The sequence below is a fragment of the Condylostylus longicornis genome, unplaced genomic scaffold (genome assembly GCF_029603195.1).
Source record: "Condylostylus longicornis isolate FDR11 unplaced genomic scaffold, ASM2960319v2 ptg000038l, whole genome shotgun sequence".
Classification (NCBI taxonomy): Eukaryota; Metazoa; Arthropoda; class Insecta; order Diptera; family Dolichopodidae; genus Condylostylus; species Condylostylus longicornis.
The window spans coordinates 15,895,379-15,907,432 of record NW_026578007.1 but is presented as its reverse complement, the minus strand read 5'-3'; the positions used below and the strand labels follow the sequence as shown (position 1 = coordinate 15,907,432).

The 12,054-nt window shown below is 21.8% G+C and overlaps 1 protein-coding gene across 1 annotated transcript; it reads left to right on the top strand.

Moving 5' to 3' along the window:
* The first annotated feature begins 2,724 nt into the window (after positions 1-2,724).
* LOC129608953 (peptidoglycan-recognition protein LD) lies at positions 2,725-8,293 on the top strand. The gene is made up of 5 exons (XM_055520760.1): positions 2,725-3,065; positions 6,572-6,859; positions 7,573-7,754; positions 7,849-7,996; positions 8,088-8,293. Exons 1-5 carry the CDS (start codon positions 3,053-3,055, stop codon positions 8,291-8,293), a joined length of 837 nt encoding a protein of 278 aa, XP_055376735.1. The 5' UTR covers positions 2,725-3,052.
* Positions 8,294-12,054: the final 3,761 nt, after the last annotated feature.

Sequence of the window (12,054 nt, the reverse complement as noted above, 5' to 3'; positions counted from 1 at the left end):
ATAAAATGTAGATAAAATAAATAAAGTTATTTTGGGCAAAAATATAGTTTAATTTAAAAATTTATCATTTATAAATAATGAAATTATGCTACACTATCAGTTACAAAAAAAAAAAAAATAGATGAATATAAATCATAATAATAAAAAAGTATTGTACTTAAAAAGAATTAAGAATAATATTCCTTTATTCACTTATATTCTTCAAAAAATAAATTATTAATAAAAATCTAAACAATTTACTGTAATTTTTAAATTTTAACAAATAATGAAAACTACATTACTAGAAGAATGTTTTGTAAGTTTAGAAAGTTAATACAAAATTAACTTCTAACTTTTTTTACTAAATATATTTCACATTTCTATTTCTCACCATATTTTACAATTTCTAACATTAATTTTTATAATTTTTAAAATAACTTTTGCATTGAATGAATCAAGTAATTAATAACTGCAAAAGTGAATCAAGTATTAAAATATTTCAAAAATTACAGATTAATTTTTAGATAGAACATAAATTTGATAATTAAAAAAAAATTCTTAAAATAAAAAATTTTAATAATTAGAATTTTAAATAAACTAATTAGTTCATTCCTAAAATATTGAATTTCAATTCTAATTCTAAAATTATTAATTTAATTAACCGTTTCCAAAACAATTTTTAGTGCATGGCCTAATTGCTATAAAAAATTACAATACAAGCATTTGAATGAATTAGAAGTTGATATTTTTAATAATATTAAAATGAAATGACTACTGCTTTAACCAAATTTTAGGTAAACAATTATTAAAACAATTTCAAAAAATATGGTCGAACCTATAGCGTAACATGAATTTAATAGAAGGTCTATCAAAATATATATAATCCCCTCTATTATGAACATCGGTATCGGCCGATATATTATCGGCAGTTCTAATCGGTTTTAAGTTTCTTCTGTATTATGAACCGATACCGATAAAAATATTTCAACCGATTAAAAGAAGCTTTTTCATACAAATTTTTGTTTTTGTAAATTGGAGAAAAAGTTTTTTTTTTTTCTAATGACATTTGTTTTCTTTCAAAAGTTATTTTCAAAAAATTTTTAAAACTATTTTGAATTTGGTTTTGATGTGCTAAAAAGTTGTTGTAAGCAAATTATTTTCTGTTAAATTTGTAAAATAAAAATATACATATATCGGGAAAATGTCGCGTGCATTATATTTTGAAAGTGAAGAAACGGTAGTAAGTGAAGAAACGCAAGCTATTCAAAGACGACATATAAGAGATTCAACTAATCCATTGGATTTAGACAACAAAATGTATGTTTATGTACCTATTTTATTTTATTATTTACATATATAATATGTACACATTTTTTAGGTTTATCCAGAATTTCAGATTATCATTCCTTGCCAGGTTTAAGTCCTCTTCCATTTTTTCTACTAACCGCGCAATTTGTTTTTTGTTGCTTACGATTTTACTCCTAAATAAAATATATGAATAACATTTTGAAAGAAAATAATTTAGAAAAAATGCTTACATTTTAAAAAAAGCAATCAATTACACCAGTTTCCTTGATAAAATGAAGATTTTACAAAAAAAAAAAAATCTGTCGTTTAAAAATTTGTACCCGCTTTTAAATCGGGGAAAACCCGACAATTTATCGTTTTCATAATACCAGCTAATACGTTTTCTATACAGTGAAAAAAAGCTTTCCCGACTCCGATAAAATTTACCGATAAACAATGTTGGTAATACAAACACAAAATTTTGCCGATAAATTATCGTTTATCGGCCGATACCGATATACATAATAGAGGGGAATATTATATTATATTTATTTATAAAATGCGTAAAATAATTATAAATAACAAATATTGAATAATATCGGATAAAAATTTAAAATTATCATCAATATTCTATTAGAAGCATCTGTTAAAATGTCAAATTGATTTTATTAGGAAAACTGCACAGTCTTTGAATAATTATCCCAAATAATTTTAAGTGAAACGTCTGTGAAATAAGTATTAATGTAGGTATAAACCAATAGTATTTTCTAAAAGCAACGAGGTGATCCTAAGTAGGTACATACATATTTGTTTTAATAAAAGTAATTTCATTATAGCCAAATAAGCCGACAAATTATGATATCAATAATGCAGTACTTACCTTGGTTCCACATAATTCAACATTTTCATTTAAAACTTATAACCTAAGTTGTGAAAATAACACTCAAAAAATTCAAAGTATGTAGTCAAATTTGTTATACCTCTGACTAGTAGTAAAAATTTTGATAATTTTCTTTTATACATTACAAAAAAATAAAAAATTCTAAAAAAATTTTTCTTACCGCCTAACACAACTGCATATAAAAATATAGTTAAATACAATATTCCCATTATTTATAGATTTAATTCTATCCCACCTACATACAAAATCTATGAACACAAGAAAAAAAACTGATAATTATTTTCTTTAAATTCTTCATTTACAATCTAATATATTTTAGTTAATTTTAATATTTTTAACTGATCATTTCAAAAATTTAAAGGAATGCAATTACAATTTGTTTTATTATAAAAAATATACTCATATACAATATAATAATTTTTGATTTGGTTTTTTATTATTTTATATAAATGTGTTATAAAAATACTGCTATACCAAAAAGCAGTAATAAAATAATGTGCAATTTTATATCGAAAATTTTTCCAAATCATAATTATATTTTAATTAGAGAGTGAAAATATTAAAAAAAAAAAATTTTATTACTTACTTGCAATTTAAAGTAAAATATAATAAGAGAAAGAGGTAGAGAAGAAGAATAACCAAAGCATTAAATGTGAAGGAGAAAAATATAAACACAACCATTTAACTATTGATGGGATAAGTTTCAGAATTATTTTGAGGAAGTTTTGGCCAGCCACTTCTAAAATAAAAGGGCTTAGTAAATATAAAAATTCAAAATAATTTCAATAAATTCAAATCTAAAGTTGGAATAATTTGGAATTGTTACCAAACTAAAACCAATTTTCCTTTTTGGTTAAAAACAAAAATATTTTCTGAGTGGAATATATGAAAATGGAAGGTAAAGTATATATAATTTAATTAAAATTTATCATAGCTCTATTAATTTGCAATAATATTCAATGAATTTATTATATAAAATTAAAATATTTATATAAATGAATTAAGGTTCTATTCTTCAATATATTTTTAGCAATAAAGAAGAAATTTCATTTTAAAAGTAGTAAAAATTTCATATTTTTATCAATTATTTTGTAAAACAAATATTTGACTTTCATTTAATTACTCTTTGATAATATAAAATTGTAATTATGATTATATTTTATAGCATTTGTTTGTTTGTTTTTTTTTTTTTGTATAAATAGTTGATAATTAATATAAGAACGACTTTATTATATTTTAAAGTATATTGTATCTCGTGTAGATAGAATAAATTTTATTTACTTTAGTAAAGCATTTTTTTTTGTCGGTATTTACACGGTATCCCCTCTTTTCTTATCTTTTGTTATTTTATAGACCGGTAGTTCATTGGTTTTTAAAATATTATAATAACCACACATAATATGCATAAATATAGTATGTTGAATTAGAATTTTGCTAAAAAAAATAATTCACATTTTATTTAAAATGAATACATTTTTGTTCTGAAATAAATAATAATTTTTAATTTATATTAGTACTAGTTCAAGAATAATTTGCTTAAGTATAATTCAGACTAAAATTTCAATCTCTTTTAATTCAAAATTATTCAATTATTTTAAAATAAATTATTGAGATTTAGAACAAATTCTAAATTAATTTTTCAAATATAATTAATTTTGATGATCATGTTCGAGATCATTGTCAAGGCAAATAATTAATACATCCTATTATAATTTTTAAATCTCAACTTCTAAAATACTATAGGGTTTTATTTGTAATTTGTTTTTAATTAAATTTATGAAAATATGAGAAATTTTAATTAATTTATGAAATAACATTGTACATAATAGCATTTTAAAAAGGTTTTGTTTAGACAATTGTAAAAAAGATGCTTATAAATATTTTAGAGCATTGATTAACGGCATTACTGATATCAAAGTAATTAAACAAATTTTGTATTATAATCGAACAGAAATTTTTTTGGTCAATGGTCAATGAAATTAGTATATGTGAGGGTTTTTACTTCCACCTAAAAAAAATAAATCACGTTAATAATAAAATTTTTAAGTTACCAATTTATCTTAGTAAATTACTGTTATTAATTAGTTATTAAGCATCCAGTAAACACTATTGAAATGCATCCGTCATTTAAATTCGCACTATTTGGAAATGATTCAGTATTTATTTGACTTAATTCTTGATCTTTAATTATAATAACTGGAATTATTAATCTGAAATAAAATATTTTAATTAATAAAATTTTTTTATATTTATTTTAATAAAAGTAAGAGAAAACTTAATTTAGAAATAATAATTTGCAATTTTATATGATTAATGTGTTATTAATTCACGCGTAGATTTAAGGAATTCAATTAGTAATGTGGAAATTTTTTGGTTCTGTATTAAATTTTCCAATTGAATTCTTAATATTATTATTACTTAAAAGAACAATGAAATAATCCAAATATTTTACTATAATTATTTTGATTTTGATTTTATACGCAAAAAAAAAAAAAATCATTTCCAATACTATGATCTTTGACCCAAATATCCATATATTGTAAGATGTAAACAAAAATTCACGAGGTTTTCAGTGTACCACAAAAGTAAATAGAAATAAAAAATAAAAAGGAAAACAATTCCTGGAATTTTTTCTTGTTTACTTAATAATTTTCTATAGCAAAATTCAATTGTATTTTTTAATTTATTTTCTTTATTTATAAAAACACGTCGTCATTCTTTTTTATGAAAAGTGGAATAACTTTACTATTTACAAAATTTTACATTATACAATTTAAGTGTAATTTTGTTACATTTATGTACTCATAATTATTGTTTGTAAATATTTTCATATTTTTATAAGTAATTGAATTTTAATAAATGGCCGAGATTATAGAAATTAAATTAAATTTCAAAGCTTAGATTATTTTAAATGTTCTGAATTTGTTATAGTTCCTAGATTTAAAGTAATTTTTATTTATTCTAACAATATTCTAGCACTCATATAACACTCTAGGTCTATTTCAAATACACTAGCCCAACACCCAAATGCATACCAGCCTATCATTTACAAAGGAGTAGCCCAGAGTATTATTTACAAAGAGTAGTTATACACATTTATTTAGATTTATATTTTCTTAACAGATTTATATTTAGGAAATAAATGTAAAATTTTGAATATTAAAATTTTCAGAATTTCCTTGCAAAACAGAGTTCCATATATATACGTACAAACTATACCTCTAGTTTCTCTAGAGTGTTATATTCTTGTAAAAGAATATAATACTTTTCAATAAAAGAAGAACTCCGTTTTCTATTGAAATTCAATATGATTTTGATATTTCCGAAATAAATAAACAAAGTTATATCGCCTGTTTAGTGCAGGACTATTCTATGTCCATTTCTATTTCAAAAAAAAAAAATTATAAGCAATATCTTAGAGAATTTGAATACAAATTAAATTTATTTAGGTACCTTTAATTTGCTCTTCGGAACAATTTAGAAATTGTGACTCTGGATAATTCTGCGATATGTGTCGCAATAAATGTGTTTGATCACTACTCTCAACTATTCCATTCCTCATAGACAAATAAGCTTAGAGTGTGTTATACAACTGGAGTATATATAAGTTTAGAATGTTAATATGCTCTTAATTGAACGCAAAAATTTAAGATTCAAGTTCTTTTTTTACAAAATTTTAAAAATTTTAAGAAAATATTAATATGACTTATTATTAATTATCAAAACAGATTTTAGTTGTTCTGATTCGTCTTGTGATTATGACCTGTTATGGAATAATGCTCATGAAACTGTTGAAAAATTTAATATAAACAATGTAAATTGAATTAGAATAGCAGCCAAAATATAATTAAAAATTATAGATATTTTTAAATGAAAATCTTTTTTAATAAGAAAGCCCAAAATATAAATAAAATTCCATAAATAAATAAATTTGTGCTTATATTGTGTATTTTGGTACATGAGTAATCTTTATCTGAACTAAATTTTTTATCTTCATCATTAATCTTTTACATAAGATAAAATTTTTCTTATCAATCAAAGACTTTGTTTGTACTCATGTATAATATGTCTGATATCGCATTATTATGAAAATCTTTCAAAGGAAAATTATTTTTAAATTATTTATTTAAAACCCATTAAAATTTATCTAAAATTAAAATAAAATTAATTAAAAAATTAATTATAAAATCATGTTAATTCTATTAAATACAAAATTTGCTGATAATTTAATAAATTTTTGGATTAAAAATCCAACAATAAATTCTTATATTATTGAAACATTATGCTATTGTGCTACCATAATAATAAATTTAACATGGAATATTATTTTAAAAATATCATTTATTATTAAAATAATGCATTTTAGAAATTCAATTAATGTACCAATTTTAAATTCATCATTAGGTAAATCGAAAAGTTGTTATATTGAAATTGATTCATTACAAAAATTTGGTGAAGCTAAAGAAAATACACCATTGCTATTGGGAAAGAATCATCGTTCTTCATTATCAACAAAATCACCATCAATTAAAAGTAGTGATTCAGCTAGTGAAATAACAAATAATGGTGAAAATAAAAATTTACCATATAAAAAATTTCCAGTTCATGAAATTTTTAATGCAAAATTATTTGCAATTGGTTTAATATTAGCCTGTGGTTGCGGTATTGCATTATATTTGTTAGCTGTTGAGAGTAAGTTCATTTATTTAGAATAAAATAATTAATTTAAGAGAACACATTTCATTTATAAGTAAGGGTGAATTAAGTAAATACGCATGTGATTTGTTTTAGTCATTGTCGGTTTATTTGTATGGTTAAACGGTAAGTCAAATTGCACTGTTTGCAATTTGACTTACCGTTTAACCATAGATATATTGAAGACCATGTACGTATTTAATAAATATCAATTAAGCATCTAATATAGTGGGCAATAAATTATTAAGTTTATTAAGATCCGCTAATTTGTTCGGCCACTGAATTTGTCGCCTCAAAGTTATTTTCTGTGAGAAGATGTGAAATCTCTTGATCATATCGTTTATTCAACGTCGATTACAGCTTTGGAAATATAATTGAACGTATAATTAGTAATATAACAGTCGAAATTTAGAAGCAAATATATGAGCTCACATAATTGAATATGTAGTATGCAATTTTTGCAAATAAAACAATATATAAATGAAAAAAATTTAAGAGACTCTTAATTGGTTCCCATGCAAAAATTTTTATAAAAAATTATTTTTCATTACTGCAGTAGTGTCCCATTTTTTATGTATATGAAATGTGTTTTTTTATTTTATTATGGAATGTTCTCTATTTTATCTAAGATATAGAGATCGTATGAATTAATATCAAAATTTGATTATAATTATACTAAGAACAAATTTTTTTACTAACACTATACACAGCTCGTATACCAAATGGTTATGCTTTAGATTTAGTTAGCCGAGAAGTATGGAATAAAATTCCAACACATATTGGTTTTACATCATTAGGCAAATCAAAAATTTCAAATATACTTTTTTTACAAACAGGCAGTATTGAATGTTTTGATACAGAAAGTTGCATTAATCTTTTACGCAAAATGCAAGTAAGTTTTCATTTTAAGTATTTAAAATTTAATTATTTCATTTACAATACATATTTATAATTGTGATAATTTAATTTATAATTTAAATATATAGGAAACAGAAAATTTACTAAGAAATAGTGAAATTCCATATAATTTTTTAATTGGAAGTGATGGTCAAACTTATGAGATTAGAGGTTGGAAATATATGAATGGATTTAAATTTGTACCAAAAGAAACATCATTGGTAATTGGATTTATAGGTATACATTGATACACACATAGATCCATTGTTATATAAAACCAAATAATTTTTATTATAATTATTATATTTTATTATTATTAATATTTTAGGAAATTATACTGTGAAATCACCATCAGAAAATCAATTAAGAAGTGCATCTTCTTTAATAAATGAAACGAAAAGATTGAAAAGATTAGATGATCCTTTTCAAATATATGGTGTTAGAAATTTAACAATATCACATTTAGAAGGTGATGCATTATTTAAAAAATTATCAACATGGCCAGAATTTGATACACTATTAAAAGTTCTATAAAACATTGTTGATTGTTTTTAAAATTAAATATTGTTGAATTTTTAAAAATTATATACATATGTAGATGATTTAGAATTCTTTTCAATTTATAATAAATTTATATTAAAATTAACTTTGAACATAAATAAAAATTGTTATTTAAAAATTATTGGAATATGTTAATTAATTGAAACAAAACCGGTTTAAAGAGATTTTTTTCTAATGAACGATTTTAGGGCATTGAAATATTTAGAATATTTAGAGCATTGAAATGAACTCTTAAAATTCACCAATTATTTATTTATAATAATTTAATTAGGGCAATTAAATATGAATTTTATGTAATATCAAACTCAAAATTTTTGCTTAGAACAGATTAATTTTTTCCAATTTTGAAAATATTAAATCATTTATTATAAATACGTAGAATATTTCATATTTAATTTTAAAATAATTCTTAATATGGAATGTAAATTACGAAATTAGTAGGTAACTTATAAGATTAATCAATATAATCATTAAATTTGGGTTACACAAATTTAAAATCCATAGTTCCTTTATATTTTACATGTGCTTGATAAAAATAGGAAATTTCCAATAATTTCACATTACAATTTTTTTTTTATTCTTTCCATTTTATACTTCTTATCACTGAATACTTCATCATAATCTTTATCTACTATAATTATTAAAAGGCGACATCATATTTTAAAAGTATGTATATAATTTATTTTTATATGGCATGCTTATTTATTTCATATCTGACTTAATTTTTAAAATTTTATTCATCATTTTGTCTAAGTTAAATTGGCAACAAATTATTATAAAAGGTTTTTATTTTTAATCTAATATTTGTATAGAAAAATACAATTTCTGTTGCCTTTTTTCTTATGAAATTTTTTATATAAATATGAGATTATTTCAATTGGATTTAAAAAAATAATTGTGTGGGAGAACTGTAAACATATGTAAGTTAATGCATACATTTTTATAAATAAATTTGAATTAAAGCATAATTTATTAAAAATCTTTTGTAGCATCTAGTACTCGTATGTATACATATGTACTATAACAAAATTAACATTTACTTACAACCATAAGTTATTTAATTTGTACCACAATAATAATTGCATGGTATGTTTAAAATTAAACAATAATTTAACTTATATCAGTTATTTAAATTATTCGATACAATAAGCAACAATCTTTGCATTTTTAATTGGGTTAAATTCATGGAAATAATGATAAAATATAGTTTTAAAATGAAATATGTATAGAGGAATCTTTATATAATAAATACTATGAACAGTATTAATCCCTATTTAGCGTACATAAAAATGCAATTATATTTTATTGAAATTCTTTGTTGTCCATTGTATTAAGATTTCACTTTAACTCATATTCACTGTATTTTCATAATATTCACTGTAATTTTGATATTCCACACATTCTTGCTTAATTATTACGTGTCTGGGATCTCAAAAATATTGTCTAAAATATATTATTATAACATAATATGTATTACATTAAAATTAAGGGGAACCGAGTGGGACAGGAGCATCCTCCCAAGCCACCGCAGCCATTTTTGACTTATTGTAGCCAACATTAATATTAAATATGCATGTTAAATTTTTAGAGGTCTTTAAGTTAAGAAAACTCATATGACTTTTTGAAATTAATAAAATTTTAATATCAGTTCCGAGCATGCTCTAAAATTGATTGTGGTTGAAATAAAAAATTTTAAGGGAAAAGGTATTAGAAAAGGTCTATTGGACAGGGGACAGGGGAAACTATCAAAAATTTCTTTTTACCGAAGTATATAGGGATTTGTAAGACGAATAATAAACTTATTTCTTAATAAATATATATATGGACGTGTGACATTGCTAACTAAATATTTAAGTTGCTCTCCTACTGATTTTAAGACACTATAAATATTCAGAAAATCCTAAAATTAACTAATTTCCAGATTGATTTTGAATATCAATTAATTTTTCAAAAAATTAGATTTCTTATTTCTAACAACATCTGTCTTGCAACCTTTTATTAATAAAGATATTAAAAATTTAGGTACAATTAACGTTTTTTTTTGTCAAAAATTTTAATTTATAATTTATTATTCTTAAAATACCATCTATAAATTTAAATAAAATTTATTTTATTCTTTAAATAGCCACAAAATTAATGTGTTACCTACAGTGTTATCTATATTATATTATGTATAACCTTGACAATTTTTTCAATTTAATTTGATTTTGATTTTAATTTTGGTTTTTGCCCTATAAATTCCATATAATTCCATTTTAAATTATAATATTTATATACATAAATTTAAATAGGTGTAAAAATATGTACAAATCACACAATACATCAGATATTGTAATATATTACAATATAATATTACAATATATTGTATCTCAATCAGACCCACACATTTTTTTTTTCAAATTTTAAATATTTCTTGAATAACATCTTAATTTTTAACTATAGGAGCAACAATATTTAAAATCATTTTTTTTAAGAAATTAAGTTATTAAGTTTGTTTAAACTGAATTATTAAATTTTTAGAGAAAAAAAAATGGAGTACCTATAATAATTAAAAATCTTGATTTGTTATTGTTTTTAATGTCGATAAATTATACTATGGGGTTTATTTTTTGAAAGATAGTCTGCATATTATTGCTAAGTTTCATATTACTTTGTAAATGCCAAAGATATACTATGCCAAAAATATACTATTTTATTTATATGCCCCAATATTGCAATTCTAATAATAATTTGCTGATATAAATTTTCAAAATGAGATAGTACTCGTAGTACAACTACAATATGAAAATTATGAATTTTATAATATGAAAATATTAAATTGCAATAAGAAAATAAAGAAATGAAGTGTTATATCAATTTTTTACCATTACCAATTTTTGATGGAAACCAATTTGTTCATTACCAAATACCGTTGATTTTAATTACCTGCAGTCCTTCTGCTTAAAAAGTTTCTTAAGCAAACTTTTTTCCATTTTCCTCTTTGATGATTAAGTAAGTTTTTCTTTTATTTAACAACCTCTTTGAGATCAGCTGTCGTTTCACATAAATTTTCGCCATATAAATTGCAAATAAGCTCCAGTCTAAAAATCTTGTTTTAATAAAATTGCTCCTTTTGTAAAATTGTTATTCATTTTCGTTGCCTTTGTATTCTTTATGATCTTAAAAATACTTAAAATACTGGTCCATACTTTATTATTGCCTATCAAACATTCCCGCTCCTCATTACAGAATTTCATTGATGCTTTCTTATTTCAGAATTTTTATTGAATGAAACTCATCTTATTCCATAATAAACAAATCTGATTGTGTTTAAGCAGCTTCTCACATATGTTAATCTTATATGCATATTAAATTATTTATTATTAATACATTTTAAAGTTTATAATTCCATATTAAATTTTTATATTTTAATAAATTTCCTGTTTACTGTTCTCATTTTAAAATTGAAATTTTAAATGGATCCGCAATAAGTCTATTTTTGTTTACAAAATAATAAGATATGACATGTGTAAATAGCGCCATCTATATTTTATAAAATGACATGATACTTACATTTAATACTTTGTTCAATCAAATTTACAAAATTTAAATTACCCTATATAAACTTTGACACGAGTTTATAAATGTACGCACGTTTTCATCTAATAAAAATCTAAATAAAAAATAAGAAATGACATAAACGTGCAATTAAAGAGCAAAAATAAAAAATTTAATTGCAATTTTGTTTTCTTTAG